We start from the raw sequence: 22203 nt of genomic DNA, 5'->3' as shown, positions 1-22203 counted from the left end.
CCTTTTTTCACTTATCTTCTTTTCTTCTCTCCTTTTCTGTCCAAGCTCTCTGCCTCAAGCCAACACACCTCACTCAATGTCTCCATCCCCAAAACAGAGCACCCCTCTCTCTCTCTCCCCTTGTCTTCTTTTATGTTTTCTCTCTCCATCCATCTATCCATCACCCCCCACTCTCTCGCTCTCTCTCTCCCTCTCATTAGTCTCCCCATGCTGTGGTTTGTGTCTCCCGTCTCTGTCAGAACTGTTATCACTGCTGTCAGCTCCCTTGGCGAGAACAAAGTCGTCCTCTGCTCACGGCACCACAAAAGACACGAGAGAAATAAAAGGAAAGAGCCTCAGCTAAAAAAAAAAAAAAAAAAGAGAGGCGGAAAGGAGGAAAAATTAAAAAGGAGGGGAGTAAACCAGAGGAAGGGAGGGGGGCCTAGGAACACATCTTTTCATGTCAACCATGATGCATTGTCATCTGTGAGTTATAACAACCATTGATTTCTCCCTCTGTCATCCCTTTATCTATACAGCACAGAGCGTACAGTTGGTAGGAAGATATGAGAGCTATCTCTATACACATCAAGTGCCTTTTCCTCATATTATAAATATATCTCCTGCTAAATCAGCTAAGCCTAGTATATCAACCTTAAAATAAGTTACTGTGTATTATTATGAGCTGAGAAGAACAGTAGGTTTGAAAGACACTGAGATATCCAAAAGAGAAAACGTAACCATTTATAACTATAAGTAGCGCAGAAAGAAGGGTCTACTGTATTATGTAATATACAGTAGTAGATATTATAGTAGGACTGTTACTTCTGTCACTCAATAGCAATGTCCAATCAACATAGCTGAAATCAGTCTTTTCTACTTAGCAAACCAATCAAAGTTGAACCAGCAGAGGCACAGAGGGTACTTTGGAAACCAAGGACAAAATGGCCACTGGCCAAGGGGTCGTCATCATAGAAATGGCACCTGGCATTCGTGGCTCAGGGAGTATGTCCCTGTATCATCACGTGTAGGCATAATCTATGTCGGGGATGCCACCCTCTCTGTAGCCACGGTTGGTACCATAAGTGACATGATGGTGGCTGGTTTGGCTGAGGATGGTGCCATTGAGGCTGCCAGCTCCGTGGTTGCTCCGGTAGGTCCCGTTAGCTTGGGAGGAAGAGGAGGAAGAGGGGAAAATGGTGTGGATATAGGTGACATCCTCCAGCTTAGGCTGCAGGGGCTGATGGGCCATAGCTGTCATCTGAAACCCTGCAGGGGGGGCCCTGATCTCTAAGATGGAAGTGTCTTTCTTGGTGCCCGACTCTACATAGTCATCATAATGTTTTCCACCACGGCCCCTGCTATATGAGCCTGTGTCTCCTGACATGTAACCTGCTCTTTGTCCATACCAGCAGAAGATGCCAAAGATTAACAGCAGGCTTACCAATGCTGTGGCACCCCCTATGATCCCAGCCAATGGCAAGGCTGTTAGCTCTGAGTCCTGTCCCTCCTTATCTGACCCCTCCCCTCCGGAGTTTACCAAAGCTTCTCCAGTCTCTATCTGAGCACAGGCCGGGGACGAGTCTTTATTGTCCATGTCAATGCTGCCAACTCGAGATGACCCCATGCTTGACCCCCCAAAGGAAGGCTCCTGTCGTAGTGGCAGCAAGCAGATGAGGTAATGGGAGCGTGGTGTGAGCTGGGTAAGGATGTACTGCCTCCTCTCTCCGGGTACAAGAGTCTCTGTTATGGAACCAAGAGCTGCACTGCTACCCAACCTCAGCCATGACAGGCGGAATGAGGGTGCCGGCTGTGGACACAACCAGCTGACCAGCACACTGTCCGAAGAGAGAGGTTTTACAGTCAGGTCCAGGGCCTCTCCAGATACCTGTCCCCCTTCACCTGGAGGCAGAGGCATTACCAGGCCTGGCCGCTTGGCTCGCAGGGTGAAGAGGGAACCTTGTGTGGGAACCAACAGAGAGGTGGTGGTGGTGCTGCCATGGGGAACTGAAGCCACCGCATGGCCCCCTCCAACACCATCCTCTCCTCCATCTTTATCTGGTGGGTTCACCCCCATGCCAGTACTTGGACCAGCAGGGGGGCCTTCGCACTGCTCCATCAGGGAGGTTAGGTCTCTGAGGATCTGGCCTCTCACAGCCTCGGGCCCCTGACAGGACAGACCCCTGACTGTCACTGCAGCCCCTCGGCCGTGTAGCCAGGCGTGGAGCCAGCGAAGGTTGCAGCCGCAGTACCAGGGGTTTCCTCTCAGCAGCAGCAACTCCAGGCTTTCTGTGTCCTTCAGAAGTCCTCGAGGGAGACTGGTCAGATTGTTGCCTGACAAGTCCAGCCTCTGTAGCCGCCGCATCCCATCTAGGGCCCCTCTTGGTATGTGGGTCATTCCGTTGTCCTGCAAATGGAGCCGCACAAGGTGAGCTGAAGGCAGGTTGACTGGCGGGGACTGCAAGGCATTCCTGACCAGTGACAGCTCAGTTAGGTTAGAAAGACGGGAAAAGGTGTCGTCTGCAATGCGTGTGTTGGCCAGCAGGTTCCCATCCAAGACCAAGCGCCGCAAAGAGGATAGCCCACGGAAGGCATGAGTCGGGATGGTGCTGATTCTATTGTCGTCTAGTCGCAATTCTTCCAAGGATGCTGGCAAGCCCGCAGGGATGCTTGACAGATGGTTCCGAGACAGAAACAGCAGTCGAAGCCGTGGAGTCCCAGAAAAAGCTCGCTCCTGGATGCTAACTGTGGATATAGAGTTATCATCCAAGTGTAAACGTTCTAATAATGGTAACTTGGCCAGAGCTGATCGCGGTAACGTTCGTATATTATTATCCTGCAAGTGGAGCTCCCGTAATGAAGGCGGGAGGTGTATAGGGAATTCATCCAGTTGGTTGGCATACAGGTAAATCACTCGTATGGAAGTGCTGCGTTCCAGTGACGGAGGCAGCCCGGCATTACTCAGCCGGTTGCTCTGCAAGTAGAGGATGGCAGCCGTTAATGGAAGTGGAGGAATTATACTGAGGCCACGGTCGTTGCAGTAGACAAAACCCTCATCACAGCGGCACACTAAGGGACAAACAATGCCCTCATCTCCCTCGCCCGTCTCCATGGCAATTGCCGCTGCCGCCAGTTCCAGCACCTCAGCCAATAAGGTGAGGCACAGGAGGAGCAGAAAGAGCCAATCACGGAGCTCAGCAAGACTCTCAGCTGCCATGTTGGTGCACAGCTCCTGATTGAAAGAGAGGAAATGGGAAACTGGGTTAAAACAAGTACAAAAGCTGCAACGAACTGAATCTGAAATCAAAGGAGGAGTGAATCATTACATTCAAAAGAGAAAAAAGTGTTGTTGGCAAAAAAGAGAGACATTTTAGATAAATATGGTCCAAGGCAAACCACACATTTAACCTCTTTCTCTAAAATTATTTGACAGAGGGGTTGTTTTTTCTACCTGCTGTTAAAAGTAAAGTTTTTTCCTTATTACTTTAGTGTAGAAGATTTGAGGATTGAATAATCAGAAGCACTTTAGAGAAGCTGTCCAGCATTATATGGGTCAGAGCGACCAAGCAGAAGACAAATGGACGTTTAGAGGCAGAGAGAGTGATGAGGGGTGGAGTGAGTGGGCGAGGAAGATTACAAGAATCACAGAAAGCAAAAGGATGACAGAGATGGAGAAAATTGGACAGTGACAGTTGCAGGGAGGAAAAATAAGGGAGGAAGATTTTTTTTCCGGGAGATTAACTGAAATGGAGTGAGTGACATGAAACTAAAATGGAGGAGAGATTGGGGAGAAGGAAATCCGATTAATTGCTCACAGTGCCGTTGATAGCTTTGAAGACAACAGAAGTAGTGAACTTGTTATGACTGCACTATACTGTATCTTACTCTCCACTGAAATTATAAAGAGTATACATGTGAATGGAGTTCTAGAAATGCAGGATTTCACGGGTTCCTGACTATATTCAGAAACACAACACATCTGTTTGAGGTTATGACCAAAGCATACGCAGAGAAATGCGCACACAAATAAATAAACACAGCAAACACAAAGCATTCACGTACAGAACAGAGTCTCGGTACAAGCTGACATGTATAATGCATGTTTTGTCTTGGTTGTTATTGTTCGTGAAATTTCTATAAATTATTCAAGAAAGCGTCCTGAAATCCCCAGAAATGTTTTAGCGCAATGTTTTACAGAGAAGCATTTTTCTGCAACATTAATACGTTCCTCAGTCGATGTTTTATGACTTGTCTCCTAGAGAATCCCTGACACTGACATCAATAACATAAATTTACAATTCAGATAAAATTATCTCTGTTCACTCACATTCACAGCGCACTATTTATAGAATATGAATAATATACAGTGGTGAAAGTTGTGGAGATTACATTGTGGCACACTCTTGTTTGAACCCTTTCTTTTGGGTTGCCTGAGGCTGGAAAATTTGCCCTGACATGAAATGCCTGACATGATTTGACAGCACATTTGATAAACAAATCTTCTAAAGGCAAGTATTTTTTTTTTTTCCTCCCTTCTGTGCACGCATGGATATCTATGTGTGTGTGTATTCGTATGTGAACGCAGTGCTAGATGCAAAATTGCCCCTTGGCTGCAGTCAAAATCCATGCAAAGCAAACAAGAGATGGCAACAATAGAAGAGATGTGGGGGGTGGTGGTGGTGAGGAGACAGATGGAGAGTTGGACAGTCAGTCAGAGGAGGAGAGGAGGAGAGGGGAAATGAGTTCCTGGCAGTGAAGACTCAAGTCAGTATCAGCTGAGTTTACTGCAAAAAAGAAGAATGGTACCAAAGAATGGTTGGTTGTTGTTTTTACTTTTAGATAGGTGTAAAAATAGCAACATTTGTGTACCTGCACATGCTTGCGTGTGCATCTGGGATCTGTATCAGCAACAACCAGCCCCTGTCTAAGCTCGACACAGGCAGTTTGATATGCAGGGGGGAAAAAAGAGCGTGTGCCATGCAATCCAACATGGACCCAGACTTTTTTCTATTCCGAATCGTATTTTTAGCCAAATTTCCGAGCATCACTGGCATTTGAGAGACAGAAACAGTAAGGGAGAGGAACACATGGACACAGAAAGGAGTGTCAAGGTAGAAGCTGAGACCATATTGGGAATGCTCTATGAATATCAACTAGCATATGCTTCGGTGCCACACTATCCCCGCTTCCCTTTCATAAATATGCTCTTGGCACAAACCTGCATGTGTGTTTTTGCCTACATGCCAAGGTTTCCTATCGACACATCCTCTTAATGATCCTTAGATATTTTTTTTTTCTTCTTCCTTCCCTGGCTCGTTCTCTCACTCTCTCCAACTGTCGCTCTCTCTTACGCCGCTCTCCTATCTCTACATCTTTATCTTTCACGCTATCCACCTCTCCCGTCCGCCCACCACCACCACCTCCTCCCCTTCATAATCTTTCATTATATCCACTCTTAGGTTTGTTTACAGAAGTGTCTGTGCAGTCATCCTCCTCCTCTCCTCTCCTGTCTCTGTCTCTTTCTAATCCTCTTTTATCGTTTCCTCTTCAGTCGTCCGTTGATTCCTACACACTGAGATTGGATCAATCAGCTCTGGTTCAGTCCTCCTGCCCAGACCTCCTCTCTCCTCTCCTGTCCTCTCCTCCTTGGCGACTTAGTTTCTCTTTTTCATTTAGACACAGACCCCCTACTTCTCCAACCCCCACCCCCCTTTCTCTTTCTCACTCCCTCTCAGCCTCAGTTTTCTCGCCTCCGCATTCGCCTTCCTCTCCCTTTGTGGTGTTTTTTTTCCCCTAACATTTCAATCATGCTCTGAAATAAAGCCTTTGTTGGAGTACAGAGCCAGTGTGTGTTTGTGTGTTGTTTTTTTTTTCTATCATGTAGCTGAAAGCAAGATGTTGGCGTGGTGTGCATGCGTGTGCATGTGTGAGGGTGTGTAAAAAGTCTGATCGACCCGGGGTGTGATTGCAGAGGGCTCGCTAACCTGCTTGGTCTCTGTGCCTTTCACGTCTGCCGCAGCTTTGTTTTCCTTGTATCAAGGATTTGTGGAGAGGCGTATTAGTGTGTCTATAGGTGTGATTTGAGGACGTCGCTGTGGATTCTCTGTGTTAGTGCAGTTTCCCAGTCTTCTTTAGGTCGTTCAGAAGTGTAGCCTCGTTCCTTGGGGCCGTTGAATCTTCCTCAGCTTGGGTGAATGATGATACGGATGATGATAGCCTGTACTCCAGGGCCCCACAAGTAGCAACACCAGCATGGCTCAAAGCCGCCTCGGCACCCACATTTGTGTGTTGTGCACGTGTCCTAGTGCCAAGCTCTCTCTCTCTCTCTCTCTCTCTCTTTCACTGTCTCTCTCTCTGTCTCTGGGTAAGGGGCTTTTAAGCCTGCCAACTCAAGTCATCTTCAACCAGCATCCAGAGGCCTAACTTGAAACAACCCCTCCACACCCAAATGCTACAGTTGGGCAAACAGTCAGAAGATGGTTAAGGGCTCAAGGTTCCTTCTTCGAAGTCAAAAGCAATCCTGGATACTCTTGCAATCAGTGGGTCATGCAAAAATAGTGCACTGCCGTGCTACGCTTGGTTTCAATAGCCAGGTTGTGGTTTTAATTAATGAGCAGCGCAAAGAGAAATAGCTTGGAAACATCCAAGAGTGTCCTTATGGAAATTTGATGTTATTATAGGTTGTATTATAACAATTAGTACAACATAAATTCACAGTTCAGTGATGTAAGGAGTACATTTTGAGACTGTGATGGACAGGTTGGCTGCATGCAGAGTACAGGCTGTGAGAGCAGAGCTGCGGTCCAGCTTCTTTCCTCTCAGTTACCACCTCACTCTCCACTGTTAAATGTTTGATCACTTCCTTTTCAGTTCATGTAGATCATCTTCAGAGGCAGCAGAGCCAGATGACTGTGTGCTGTATGTAGCCCGCTCCAAGCAGCGCTGTGATGGCCAGTCACGTGGCTCAGTGTGAAAAGGTTTCCCAAAGGTTGGTAGAAATGGACTGCTGGCTGGTTTCCCAAAGATGCACTTCACTGGGATTTGCTTCAGCAGGACAGCAGGTGGAGTGGTAGCGAGCACCAACCTGAAAAGACAAATACAGTGTTAGAGTTTTTTTTTATATGGAGATATAATAAATCAGGCTGACTATAAACAGTTGTTATTCTTCTTAAAGTGGCCTTTTGTTAAATATCAGAAATCAAAACAAAGTGCACAAAAAGAAAGACTAAAGGTCATGATATAGTAAACAATGCATACTATGATTTTTTTTGTATGTTGTCCAGTAAAAGTAATGGATTGGTTATTGGAATCAATGTATGAAGTGGAAAAGTATTCTTGATTATATCAAACCGCAGGCTCTCAGGAAATGGATTTATTCCATTGAATTGTTTTGGTTGATGATTTCTGTTTTATACCATCTTGTAAAACTCCTAGGACGATGAAGATATTTTGCTGGAGTGAAAGTGCTATTCTATTAAGACTTTATGTTTTATAGTTTAACGTGCAAATGCACGAACCACAAACAAGTGAATCAAATTTAAACAGAGTAATTGAGGATGCATATGGTCATGACATTGGTCCTGGGTCAGTTTATCAACTTCTTCAGTTGAGTAGGAAGGAATTAAAATGAAACTATAAGGTGCAGCATTTCCTTTTCTGACACCCCTTAAATGATGTGATGTGTATTTTGACTTCCCAAACACAGGCTGCATACAGTATGTATAGTGCAGTGAACCTCAAAACAAAGAATATTTCATAACCCTACCCCTTAGCTATTGTAAACAACTGTATGTCTCAGCTGGAAACCAACCAAAATATTAAAAAAATGGTACAAATTACAAAACACATTACATCTTTGTTAAAACATTTTTCTATGTCATTATCTCATGGCCATCCAAAAGTATAAAACAGACAAGTGAGTCCTGACACAAGTTTGAGATCTGTTGTGTAAGAGGTTAGAAGTTACAGTGATGAGTGGCATCTTGTAGGCTTGTATCTCCCAAGGATCATTGTTTCTGGAGTGAAGTATATCTGACTTTTTGTGATTAACAGTAATGTATTATTGTAGAATACAGAGCATACAGAGAGTTGTCATGGGCCTTGGGGCTCAGACTTTACTAAACTGTCTGAGATAACCAGAAATGTTTAGCTTTATGTTGAAGTTTTGTGTCTTGAGTACACACATTTAAGGGTTTTAGTGATAAGATGTATAATATTGACTGAACAGTTCAGTCATTTCATATACTGTATCCATCATGATGATTACTTTACAAGTCCGACTTGTATATTTTACTGCAAAAAATATTCAAATATAGGCACAACATCTTACATGTGTTTATTGCTAAAATAAATAAAAATGTGCTTTTAAGAGGCTGTGTAAATGAGGCGCTTTCATGTCTTCAAATTTTTTATACCAGCTTTCTTTAAATGATGCCAAGATGTAATGTTGGGTTACAGTGTTGGCACAATATGAAATACTAAAAGGCGCAGGCTTAATAATTATCCCCATCAGAACGGTTATACCTTTTAAAATTAAGTACCTCATGAAAATACTTCCTGAAGGTCAGTGCTGTATATGCACAACAGCTCCCAGTGGACACAAACCTCCCATTAAGGTAACTCCATGTTTTATATCTGTTTGTTGTTGTTTTTTTTTTTTTTTTTTAACAAAGCTTTGGAGCTTTCATAACCACCACGCGCTAAGTGCCTGTATCTTGTGTGCAGAATCAAACCCCCCAGTGAACACTGGCTTTAGAAATGTAAGGTTTTCATCAGGCATACTGAGTGTGCAGAGACAGATTCATCAAGGCCATTAACTGCTCCGCTGCTCACATTCGCCTGTTCACTTCATCCCAAAGTAGACTACATAGCCAACTGGGAAATTATCATGCAGTTTGCTTAAACACAAATAGAGACAAATAAAGCCGTCCTCATTTTCATTTTCAAAGGACACATGCAGCAGCTGAGAAGAACTTGGTCAACAGGCTTATATCTGTGTGTGTGTGTGTGTGTGTGTGTGTATCCTTGAAGGGTGTATACGCTCAAGCACTACCATAGATTGTGCTCCATACATCCTAAACTCAGTGTGATGGTGTTTGTTCTTTTTTTTGTTGGTTTGGTGTTTTAACTACATCCACAAAGGGAAAGAAATGTTGTAAACTGGGAGTGCAGTTTAGTGAGATAATTAGACGGTTGGTGTGAGATGAATTTGGGCAGCATGTGGCAAGATAAATTGTCCTTTTTATAAAACAGCGACAGACTGATACCTAGTTTGTGGTATAGTAAACTGATTTATATGTGCAGAGTGCAGCTAACATGCGTAATGAAAACAGCCCAACGTTGGACAGAATGCTAAACAGGCATTGTTTGCAAAACCAGTCGACTCTGTGATTGGCATTTAAGGAGAAGTGAGACAATGATCTATTCAAGGACAGTCTAAATGTACACAGAGCTTTGTGTTCGGTGCTGTTACAAGTTTTGCATTCAAAAATGCTAAACCTATTATATTCCAGTCCATTCACATTAGTAATTTGGAGGCCAAGGCTTTTAAGTGGCTTCGAAGTAAAATCATAATGGATGACTTTTAATTGGATGCCATCAGTCATGTATTAACAGCAGATGCCACCTTTAATAACGCAAACTGTCCTTTTAAAACAAGTCCTCATAATTGGTTGCAATGTCTAAAACTACCCAACTACCCACTCTGCACTAATCTTTGCCTACTGCAGGTGAAATGTCTGCCTGCATTGAACAAGATGTGAATATTGAACATCAGCAGCATTTCCACAGTTCGCTGCCATTGCCCATTAGACATCAATATGTGAAGCTCTATCTGTATAATGTCGAGGCTGCCCTTAAAACTTTTTGTGATGGATTTTCAGAAGACAGCATAGCTGTGGCTCAGGAGGTAGAGCTGGTCATCCACTAGTTGGAAGACTGGCGGTTCCAGCTCCTCCGATCTGCATGTTGAAGTTGGGCAAGATACTGAACCCCAAATTGCTGACGGCTGTGCCATCGGTTTGTCTGATGAGCAGGTTGGCTTTTTGCACAGCAGCCTCTGCCATCAGTGTATTAATGTGTGTGTGTGTGTGTGAATGGTTGAATGTTGACATGTAGTGCAAAGTGCTTTTGAGCAGTCGGAAGACTAGAAAGCTGCTAATATAAATGCAGTCCATTTACCATTTAGGGGGAGTGTGATGGGAAGAGGAGATGAGAGGGGAAATAGGGAGCATGTATCAGAAAAATGAGTTAGGAGGTAAAAGCTACAGTAGACACTAGTGATTTAGGAGAAAACAATGTTTGACAGAGTTCAAAGAAGGTTCAGAAAGCTTTCCACTAGTTTTAGTCGTACCTGGAGGTTTATACCACTTTTCACAGGAAATATACTTATTATCAGACAAAATTTATCTTACACCTGAATATAACCTCTCAGACAGAGATTACACAAAACCTCCAAAAGGTCAATGGATGCCTCTGATAATGGAGCCAGCTGTTTTTCACTGGATCACAAAGAGCTTTGACTGATTTTTGAGTTTATCGCCCATTTTCTACACTTTAATGTTAAAATGTTCAATTTTTAAAAGCATGCTCATTAAAAATCTATTACAAAAATGACACTGTCGAGTGCCTTACCACCCTCATTCACATTCAAATTCAAACAGCATAAAAAAGACTAAAATCAGGTGGAAAAGGTAGGGCAATGTCAGTGTGAGGCCAACAACTCTGAATTTTAAAGTTGCATTTGAACTATGATGAACTAGATAAAAGAAACAATTTTTTGTTTAGTCGCTGTTTCTCATGGCACAATTGATTAATTAACTAGTCATTCAACAGAAATTTAACTGCCAACAAACAGTTTTGCTATTAAATTAAATGTTAGGTCTTTTTTTGACCTAAATGTGAAAAATTAATTGACTGTTCGTTTTCTTAGTCCTTTATGATAGTAATTTGAAAATCTTTTTGGACATTTGGTTGGACAAAACAAGCAATTAAAATATGTCAATTTGAGCTTCAGGAAATTGTGATGGGCATTTTTTAAATTTGATTAATCAAGAAAATAAGACTGATTGATCACATTGTAATTTGTTATTAATGTCATGAATCCCTACACTCCATAGACAAATCATTGTAGAATAAATCACTGTCATATGAATAACTGCTCTCTGCTAACATTATGAAAAATGGGATTTACAAACAATTCTCTACAGTGAAGCAGTAATGGGATGCAGGAAATGAGCAAATACTCAAATCATGCTGAATATATTCTGTGATAAAGTGGTAAATAAAATTGTAAAAAAAAAAACAACCCATTTCTTTTTCCCTACAAAACAATTCAAGCACACTGTTTCTTCTTTTATTTCTCCTTACTCCAGTAGTGAGAGTAATAAAAAGCACAGTTTTAACACTTTGGGCAGGTGACCCTTTATAGCGTCGAGGCCAAAAACATTTCTGACTGAACCGTCCCCGTGCGTCTTGTTCTGTTTTTTCTGCATAACAGAGAGCGCACAGAATGCCTCGTTCCTCAGGGGGACAGAAATCACTCTGCTCTTGTGAGCAAGTCAATGACAATTGTGTAGCCTACAGGCACGCTGCAATATGTGACTTTCACTATTGCTTCTGTGCGAAACAAATGTTCTCGCCGTTTTGTTTTTCCCCTTTCTTTTGAACAATAACGATCAGATATTAGCATTTTTTTCTTTGCCTGCTGTGGAGACCACTAAAGAAGTCTGGTGATAACACAACAGAGAAATCTGAGAACAAATACATAGAAATATAATAATATAAAGGTCATGCATCTGCCTCAGAGCTCAGGGATGCTGAAGGCTCCAGTACAACGCATCACAACAAAATAATATTGGCTATGTGTTGGACACATTTATGCAACACATCTGTTAGAGAAAGGATGTGCAAATATATGCTATAAGCGATTCTAATTATTACAGGTTTACAGATGGGAAAACATATGTACAAGGATATGGCCAGAACATTCATATGTATGTTGTTAGCGGTCACCTTGTACAATTTACAGATGGAAATGGAAAATACAGAAGAAAATCTGGTACCACAGGTGCTTTTACTGGCTTCTTTCTTCACTCAAGACAAGATGCACAACAAGAACAAAAGATGGGAATGAGACTAAGAAGGACTAGAAGCCTCTAGTTATAGAAGCAAACGTACTGCATGTAAGTGTGCATACTGGGGTATTTGTGCCTCATTTATCTACAATTACCAGGCGAAAGGAAATCTTTCGTTCTTCTAAATTTCCCTCTACATGACCTTCTATCTGCATTATTGTAAATTTGAAACAATGTAGTGGGTGGCGGCAGAGAAATTGACAATATCAAATCTCCATTTCCACCAAACCTTTGCTCCATCAGGCTGTTCGGAGTAATTCAGAAAATGGAAAGCAAAGAAAAGTGACAGCTGTGATACTTGGCAGTGTGCTAGTTCTGTGCACCATAGGGAACGAGAAGATAGGAAGTGAGGGAGTAGGAGCTAGGGATTAATAGTTATGGGGCTGGGGACCAAAGTCTGAGTACTTTGTAATCATGTGGCTGCCTAACCCCAGTGTTAGCGAGGTTGATGAGCATGCGTCCCTGCTGACACACACTCTTGCTACATCCGCTCTGCTGAATATTAATACGGAGGAGAGAATTCCTCTGAGCCCCATTGTCAGACGGCCCTATTGTTCTCTGCTGGCCTCTGCCTCGCTGTGTGTGCATGTGTATTTAGTATTAATGCGTTAGTTGGTGTCTACATTATATCCTTATGCATATTATGCCCATGTCTTCATCGTGTGTGTGTGTGTCGGCTGCAGCAGAGCAGCAGTTAAAGCGGCAGTGAGGGAGATGTAAGGGTGTGTTCGTAGCCCACTGTGGCCCATAAAGACAACTGGCCTGAGAACACTTGGACCAGCCATCAGGGCCCAACATTGGCGATTATTTCACCTGGAGGCACTATCTGTAAAATGAACATTCTCATTAAAATAGCCATGTGTGTGCACACGCGTATGCATGTTAATGTGTGTGTGTGCGTGTGTATGTGTGTGTGCACACAGAGTCAATTTAGAGGCTCGCCAAATATATGGCAGCACAAATGCTTGTCTTTCAATCAAAGCGTAATGTGCTGTTTATGATGTTTGACTGTGGATGTGTGCCCATGTATGTGTGTATTTACACATTTCTTTGTGTATGTGAGAGGACATCTGTGAGCATGTGTGTGTGTGTGTGTACATCTGTGTTTGTGTAGGTGTGTGTATGTATCTGTATGGATTTATGTGTGTGTGTGTGTGTGTGTGTGTGTGTGTGTGAGAGTGTGACTGTTTAACTACCCCACACACGTAACCTCCCCATCTCTGCCTCCCTGTTTCTCATTTACTGAGCCAGCGCCAGAGAGAGGGAGTGTGGGGAAACGAGAAAACAAGTGATAGGGGGGAAGGAGAAAGAGAGGAAGGGAGAAAGAGCGATGGTGAAATAGAGGCAAGGAGGGTGGAGGTTTATACAGGAAAAATGAAGTGAGGCTTGGAGTGAAAGGGAGAGAGGAAGAGAGGAGGGATGGCAAGAGAAGAGGGGAAGATAGAGAAGCAGAGGCAGGAAGACGGGGGGAAAAGAGAAAGAGGTGGAGGAGGAGGCAGCAGATTTATGAAGCCATTGGAATGTAATTTGGAGGCAGAAATTACTGTCAGCCTGAGCAAGGTTTAAAGTCAGTGAAGCCTGAATCCAGGGCCTCTGTCTGTGTGTGTGTGTGCGTGTGTGTGTGTGTGTGTGTGTGTGTGTGTGTGTGGCAAGTATCACAGACAAATGGATAGCAAATGTGATGCAGAATAATACCACCGAAGCTCTGCAGTTACTTGTCATACACACATAACGCCATTTGTGTGTGTGTGCGCGCGCGTGTGCATGCACATTTTTACTACACCTCCATGCATGAGTGACGTGACTACATGGCATCGGAACATAACCCAGCATTCATATTTAACAGCTCATATTTCATCTATGCTTGAAGACACCGATATACACACACTTGCACACCAACACTTGCACACCAACACTTGCACACACACACACACACACACACACACTGAATTCTTGTCAGGCTCTGAAGGCCATGACTCCAGCAGAATCAGTCGAGGGTGTCGGCATGGACAGAAGGAAGGCTAGAGGGAGCAGAGCGGGAGAGAAAAAGACAGAGAGAGAGTGTTAAGGATAGACGGAGAAAGGTAGAGGTGGGAAATGGAAAAAAAGAGAGAGGGAGAGACTCTTAAGAGGGGCTAAAAAGAAGAGTGAGGGGGGATGTGACTAGCTTCCTAACACAGCAACACACAGCTTCCATTTAGCATGAGAGTCAGGGGCAGAGAAAGAGAGAGAGATGAGGGAAGCGACAGAGCAGCGATAACCAGCAAAGATCTGAAGGGAGGGAAAAGGTTCAATACAGGGTTTTTCACTATCAAGCATCACTTTGACACTCGGTTGTAATGCACACGAACCAGGGCTTGGCTTTATTTCTGCCACTAATTTCTACTCACTTTCTACCTCATCAATTAATTGCAGTGGACAAAACGTTACAAGGACAAAGCTGTTTTTTTGTTGTTTTGAAAAGACAACAACAGCAGTGTGCTAATTCATCTCTTAATACTTTCCGACCTTTTTAACCCGTCTGGGACAAAATTGTAGTTTTGATAAGATAAAGTAATTTCTTAAAACAGCAGGGCACTGTAGTTTTTAGCAAGTGTTACTCAAACAGGAATAAATAATGTCTTTTTTTTGGGAACTATTTTCAGCTGTGGATTCATATAAATGCGTTTGGTACGCAAGTCAGTATTCAAGGCAGCCAGTGTGTGTACAGGGTGTGGGATTGACTCAAAATAAATTTCAGTTGTAATACTGTTCTGTAATCGATCATTGATAATAAAGACACATTTATATCATCATTTATATGTTTTTAAAAGTTTTGGGACAACAGTGGAGATCTAAATTTGATCAGGCTTTTGCTACACGGGCAAAACTTATTAGTCAGGTCGTCAGGTTTTGGTCCTTTCATGGGATTTGTTGACAATAAGAAAAATATAGAATAGTGTCAACTTTATTCTTTAAACTTTGAACATTGTAATGTTTTTTAACCACGAATACGACAAATGCTCCCTGCTCAAACTTTACTGTGGCCACGATTTGTTTGGAAAACAAGGTGCCTCCTCCCGATGATCTCACGAAACGTGGACACTCGTACTGCCTAAACTCGAGCCGCTTAGTGCATCATCCAGATTTGGAGCAGAAAATAATACCACCAAAATAAATAAATAAATAAATAAATCATGCACAACAAGCTTATAACAACCCTTTAGTAAGTTGAGCATTAATCCGTCCCTGACTCTGTCTCCATCACTCAGAAATGGAATAAATGTATTGAGAGAGATGTAAGTGCACTACAGTAGCACAGAGGTACAGTAGCTTATAAGTAGCAATGATGTACTCATGTTCTCATCACTTTATCCCATATTTCATGTGACAAAACTGTGATTTTTTTGTGGTTTTATTGTGGCTAAAATGTAAGCCACAGTGAAATGTCTTTCCTTCGTGAATCTGTTTTTTTTTTGCCATTTCAAGCTAAGCACTGAAATCCCTTCAAGAATGACTACAGGAATGTGAGGCAGGTGCGCTAAACATTTTTAGCATTTTGTTGTTACACACATGGAGAGAAGAAAAAAATGTCACAGTGCTGATAAATGTCAAGACAAATATGTTTAACACAGTCAATAACATTTTGGTATTATCAGCTTCGCAAAGCAGATCTGTGATTAGGTGGTTGTGCGCCACCAGCCTCCATCAGCAGCTGTTCCCCTAAAATGGACGCCTCTGCACACACAAATACACACACACACACATGCAAAGTAACTCTGTAACTGTGGAGCAGTTACAGAAATAAACATGGACACACACACACCCTCACAGTCTCTCTTACATGCTCTCTCTCTCTCTTGCACACTTTTTTGCTCATTTGACCCATGAACTTGCGCTGACTTTCTCTTTCTCACAGACACACACACACACACACATACACACACACATACACACACACACACACACACACTCACTCTCTGTTCTTTGTTCTTCTAGCCAGTGATAATGATAGCAACACCATTATGCACTGTGACAACACTACCTCCCACTTACTATCTATGGCAGTTTACACCATGGTACAGTCTCTGTCTCTCTCTGCTTCCCCCCACCAATCTCTCTCCTCTCACTCAGAATAGTGTTGAGGTCAATTATCTCTGAATTTACTTATACAGTAGACCGACTACTTCAGGCAGCTGGAAGGTGTTAAGTAGCATTTGTAGAATATTTAGAATAAATTTCAACATGTTTTTTTTTTCTGAGATTCATCTTCCTTCAACACCTTCTCCTTCCTGTTTGCCATTCTTCTTGTCCCGTTTAGATCATTTGTCTTTCTGAAATCTTTTTCGCAGATTCTTCTGATTCTATTTCTCCTTTTTGTTTCCTTCTTCCTCTTTTCTGTGTTTCTTCTTCTGCCTTTGTCCATCCCAGACTATTATTTCTCTCTTTCATTCCACCCCTCTCTCTTTTATCATCCCTTTTTTAATATAGGTTCAGTTTATTTCAGTTCAATTCTGGTATATTGGAAGGAATGTTAGGATATTGTTAAAGCGCGACAATTAAAGATAAACCTTTTACATTAAACAATTTCCTCCTGACACTGTGTACTTGTGTGGTGGGAGTGTTCCTTGCTGTGTGTCCTTTCTTTCTCTCCACTTCTCCTCCTTTACTTCTTCTGAACAGTAAAGACGGGACAAAACTCTACCGCTGATGAGATGAGAGTAAGCCACTGAGAGGTGAGCAGTGCAAATGGGGAATTTTCAATAGATGGGTCCTGAAAACTATTGTCAGAGGGAGAGAGAAGATGAAAAAGGAGTGAAAGAGAGAGGATAAAGAAAAAAAAGATGGAAGGAGGGGAGCATAGATGGAGGCGGACAGGGAGACAAAGTGAGCTGTAGAGTTTTTGCCCTGGAGGAAGCCAGTTTCCAAAGAGGGAATGAACAGGCAGAGGAGGGAGTAAACGAGACTTTGAGAGAGAGCGCTGCTGGAGAGAGGAAAAGAGGAGGAGGAGGGTGAGGTGGGGAGGACAGCAGCGGGGATGAGAGAGAAAGAGGGAGATGTAGTCAAGAGATAAAAGGAAACAAGGGGAGTGGTAGAAGAGGCACACACACGCCGAAACACACGCGCACATGACACCCAGATTGAAGGTGTTATGCATAAATATGGTGCGAATAATGAAAATGCTGGCGGCTTCATTTTAAACACAGCAGCTAATAATTAAAACAGTCAGACCTCACACTGTGGGGCTACAGAGACAGAACAGAGATTTTTATGCATAAGCGGTAAATAAACTGTATTATCTCTCATGGGGCTCTCTGAGGGCTGGAGCGTTGGGTGCTGACAATATATTCAACAACACTGTGAGCCTGAGTCCAGCTACTTCACCCACTTTCTTCACCTCCAATTAGGCTTAGACAAATATGCAGGTTTAACGATGAATATTCATGTTCTTTGACTGAAGCTGCTGCAAACCAAAATTCCCCTATCTTTCAATTAAAATTTGACCATTTTAATAGTAAACAGAAACCCAGATTTAAAGTGATTCACTGTCCACCCCCCCCCCCCAACCCGCACCCCCCCCCCCCCTCCTCTTCAGCATCTAATTCTTGGCAGGACAGAAAAGCCTCTGCAACAGCAATTAGAGCACGGGACACTGAAAAGCCAGCGAAAGTCTCACAGATGAAAGCTTTTAGGTGGGTTGGCAGTTCCTTAAGGCAGGGTGAGGCAGGTTTCTTTTTTTTTTTTTTACAGACTGACACTCCTGAAGCTGTGAGTAAAATCCTCCCACACCACGCTGGAATGATTTCACTGCTCAGCCATCTGCGATTTAAAAAATAAATAAATAAATAAATAAAAAATAATAATAAAAACATATTCAGTAGCCGCGGTCTAGAGTCTCCATCACATCACAGCAGTGGACAATGTGACCTGGTCGATGTCTGAATGAAAAACAAACAGTTTCAGTATTGGCCCATTATATCAGTCTAACACTGTTTTCAACTGTACACCATCAGTGCAGGAGAAATGCATTAAATTTATCTAATTTAAAAAAAAAAAAAAAAAAAACTACACACCCATCTGCCTGCAATATTATGTGCCAGGAGATGCTATGATATACCCCATCTCTCAGCAAAACACACATATTGACACAGGGCCCAGCACACATACACATCGTCTCATGACAGTACGTGGATAAATAATCCCATTAAATATGATTGAGGGTTTTTCCGGCTCAAAGCATTTACACTCTCTCTCTCTCTCTCTTGCTTTCTCTCTCTGTCTCTTTGCTCAGAATGAGGTATGCACGGGAAGTATCTACAGACAGGCAATTTACGGGCCGGACACCCCCCCCCCCCCCCCTCCTCACACACACACACACACACACATTTACACCCATACACCCACACACACACACACACACACACACACACACACACTCAACGGTGCACCAGTAGGCACTCTTAGATAGGTCACAATAACTCTCGCTAGGTTGAACTTGGCACTTATGCCTTCGAAACAGAATCCCTTTGAGGGGTGTGTGTGTGTGTGTGTGTGTGTGTGTGTGTGTGTGTGTCTGTGTCTGTGTCTGTGTCTGTGTGTGTGTGTGCTCATGATGGCAGACGAAACAAGTCATTTTAAATCCAATAAGATGTGAGGTACGTGTGGCCTCCTGGTGGCAGGCTAAAGCATAATACTTAAGGTTCAAATCCAGCTGACAAGCTTTGTTACCTTTCACCCACTACCACTTTATCTCTCTCTCTCTCTGTCTCTCTCTCTCTCTCTCTCTATTATTTCCTGTCACTCGCCATTTCATTATTACTTGGAGAAGAAAAAAAGATTCCTACAGGAGCTCAACTTTTTGAAAAGAGGGAAAAGAAAATCGTTGTGAAATATGCTGCTGCTGCTGAGTAAAGTAAAGGAACCAAAAAAAAACTGATGCAACTCCTGTCAGTCTGTCAGTCAGGAGTCCTTCTGTTTTCACTGTGTTTACCTTTGTTCCTCATTATAAAGAGACAATGAGCACACTCTAGAAAAAGGCTATGGGGTAATTATCAAAGCTTATTCAAGCACAGAGTCAAGCGTGATTCCTGCATACCTGAGAGATCTATTGGAATTCAATACATCAGGTCAAACACATTCCTGCCAGTCGCCCTCACCACCGAACACCATCTTGTCGTGATTTGCAGAGTGTAGTGTACTGTCTGAACACCGCTCCGTTATTGGCTTTTGTACATGTTTACTGTGTTCTTTGATCATCCCGGATAGGGTGTCAGTGTTTGCTTTTCACTCTTTGTTGCCATGGTAGTTGGTGGTAATTTGCCATTTGGTTCCACTTTGACACATGTTTGGGTCCAAATTTAGAGATTTTGCTTCTTGCACAGGTCTGAAAAATAGTTGTTATAATACTTAACTGCTGTGGGATTACGTCTTGATTTAGTGTGGGTGCACGAAATTGATGTTTTTTTTTTTCTTTCAGAAAAGCCCTCAGATATCTGGTCAGCTGAACTATAGAACAAAGAAGGAGCTTTGTGTCATGCACCGAAAAACATGTTAAAGGTGAAAATTAGAGACTCCTCTTCAGATTTACTTCTCAACAGACAGGCGTTACATTTGAACACCCACTGTTTGTCATTAAGCAGGGGTTTAGTCAGGAAAACATTGCCAGTAAAGCCACACAGTTTGGTGCGAGTCCAAAAATCTAAAAAAATTAGCTTTTTTTAAAAACACAAGTTCCAAATGAATTACATGCACCACATGTCATTGCAACACTAATTTTTTTTGCTGCAGGCGATGCACTCAGACTGATACAAAGTTGCAGAATAAACAATGTGGAGCCATTATAAATGTTCTGTATTTAAAGGCTGATGTGAGAAGCTTAATTTATGAGGCTGTAAACAGGGATGGATATCATTGGATTTGTATTATTCTGCATATTGAATACAGCTCTCAGTTTTTGAGGAAAAAGTTACAGCACAAATATATGTAAATAAAAGTGGGTTAAGTGTGTTAGAAAATAAAAAATCCATGTTGAGAAATGAGATGATGAATGTCTCTTTAATCCCAATCTAATCAGTTACCTCTGGCCATAGGTGCTTGATTTATTCATTAATACTTTGATACCTGTCCTTCTCCATTAACGTTCTCAGCTTTTGATCCAAGAAGGATTAAAAAGAATCACTCTTTGCCTCAAATGAACTCCTCATCCAGACGATCACATCTCTGGCCTTTGCTTTGGGTTCATTTTCTCTAGATTTTTTCGATTTTGACGCAGTAACAACCACAGTTTGTCCAAATTTTCGTGGTCATCTTTCATTAACCTGCAATATAAAAGATCGAGGGTCAGGTCATTTGTGTTTTAGACGAGTGTCTGCTGAGGGGAAATGATTCATCTGCAGTAGCCCCAGTTCTTTTACATGAATGTCAGTTTGTGAGCACAACATTGCTCTGTAAGTGTTTAAAATACATTGTTAACGTGGATTCTTGAAAAAGTCCTTTCTCTGATTGTATCAGAGGTTGTTATTCTCACAAAAAAACTTCGCCAAACTATTTAGTCTGCATGTCTGAAAACAAAATACATGGCTCCAACTGTTGATGCCCTTTGTTGCATGGTTTCTTGGTGTCCTTGGCGTGTTTTTTAAATAAAATATAACTTTTTCACTCTGTTCTTGTCAAGTCTGCAGTACGGTCTCTTTTTGAATGCATGAAAATAATCTCAAATTTAATGGAATAGAATATGGATAATTTCCTGTTTCTACTGTTATTCAGCTCATCTTAATCAAAGGTGCCAGTATTTCTGGAGGCGCCTGTAGCTGGTTTAAAGCTAGGTAAGCGAACAGCGTAGCGCTCTGAAGTCATCCTGCTGCTCAAACAAAAGCTCATCTCTGAACTTCTCTCTGTGCGACTTCTATTCTCTCTGACCTGCCTGCATCTCCCGCACTATTCCTCTGCTCCGACAAATCTACTGACACACACACACACACACACACTCAGACATAAAGCCATAATTCAATATAACACAGCCTAATGCACGACCATTGTGTTTGTGTGTGTGTGTGTGTGTGTGTGTCAGAAAGCTTCCTAAATTGTTAAAACCTTCCCTTGTGTAATGCATCTCTCTAATGTTCTTATCTGACGTCTACTGTGGGATATATTTATTTCAGGTTTTTCTAGGGATCGTATTTATTATGTCTTTTCGGGGACAGACTCAGCCAAAGCATGGCATAACCTCAATTATATAAAAGCACAGTTTGTTTCAGTGCCATACTTCCTCCTACAAGGGCCCCATGAAAGCCATGTTAATTTTTTCCAGATTCCGTTTTATTTTTTCCCCCAATTCCGTGTTTTCCGTCTTAATTTTGTACAATTTGTCATCGGAAAGAGTGTCTAATCATGTGTTGGATGAATAAACTTTCAACAATTCAGTAAAAAAGTATTCACACTTTAATCATACATTGAATGAAATGAATATATATCAGTTAATTTGCAATGATGCAACACAACATTGCTGCCGTCTCATCCAGTAGCTGAGTTAGTACAAGGATTTGCCACATTTTAAGATTTGTGGCAAACTAAGGTAAACTGTTAGTCTACATACAGACAGGTTTCATTTGTTAGCTTGTTCATAACAATTTGCTACGGACGGATCAGTTGGAAATATCGCTCTACATGTTTCTTCTAGTTGAACAGGTGTTTTGATAAATTACTCTTACTGGCTTTTTACTTGCAAAGATTTTTTTGCACTTTCAGTTACGAGCGTAGTTGTCGTCGACTTGCGTAAAACTTTATCTTTCACTTCACCTAGTTCACTGTCTCCACCATGGCCTCTGTGCTGGCTCTGAGTGTGTGTGTGTGTGTGTGTGTGTGTGTGTGTGTGTGTGTGTGTGTGTGGAGGAGCTGAGCTGTGTGAAACACCAACACAGACAGCAGTGGACAGAAACAGCTGCCTGTAAATGACAACAAAAACATGGTGGAGACTCTCAGCATAGTTTTTTTTCTGTTTATTTGACTTAGCCGCTGTGAAAAAACGCTCAGGTGTTGCACTGAAGTCTTATAATTATAGGGAAACTCTGATTTTTACAAGTTGCATGCACATTTTGGCAAATTCCACGAT

General features: G+C 42.3%; 2 protein-coding genes across 7 annotated transcripts in view; one reads left to right on the top strand and one right to left on the bottom strand.

The window, feature by feature from the left end:
* The window catches only part of macrod1 (mono-ADP ribosylhydrolase 1), a 128126-nt gene that overhangs the window by 27354 nt on the left and 78569 nt on the right, over nucleotides 1-22203 (top strand). The window lies entirely within an intron of this gene.
* flrt1b (fibronectin leucine rich transmembrane protein 1b) lies at nucleotides 653-6838 on the bottom strand. Of its 2 annotated transcripts, none has more exons than XM_042418901.1 (2): nucleotides 5964-6838; nucleotides 653-3211 (listed from the first exon to the last, which is right to left on the bottom strand). In XM_042418901.1, the coding sequence occupies exon 2, from the start codon at nucleotides 3194-3196 to the stop codon at nucleotides 1001-1003; it is 2196 nt and encodes a 731-aa protein (XP_042274835.1). In that variant the 5' UTR covers nucleotides 3197-3211; nucleotides 5964-6838; the 3' UTR covers nucleotides 653-1000. The 2 variants fall into 2 exon arrangements, with proteins under 2 accessions (XP_042274835.1, XP_042274834.1); XM_042418900.1 differs by lacking the exon at nucleotides 5964-6838 and adding an exon at nucleotides 5198-5283.

Source organism: Thunnus maccoyii, chromosome 8, assembly GCF_910596095.1.
Source record: "Thunnus maccoyii chromosome 8, fThuMac1.1, whole genome shotgun sequence".
NCBI lineage: Eukaryota > Metazoa > Chordata > Actinopteri > Scombriformes > Scombridae > Thunnus > Thunnus maccoyii.
This window is presented reverse-complemented; position numbering and strand designations above follow the sequence as displayed.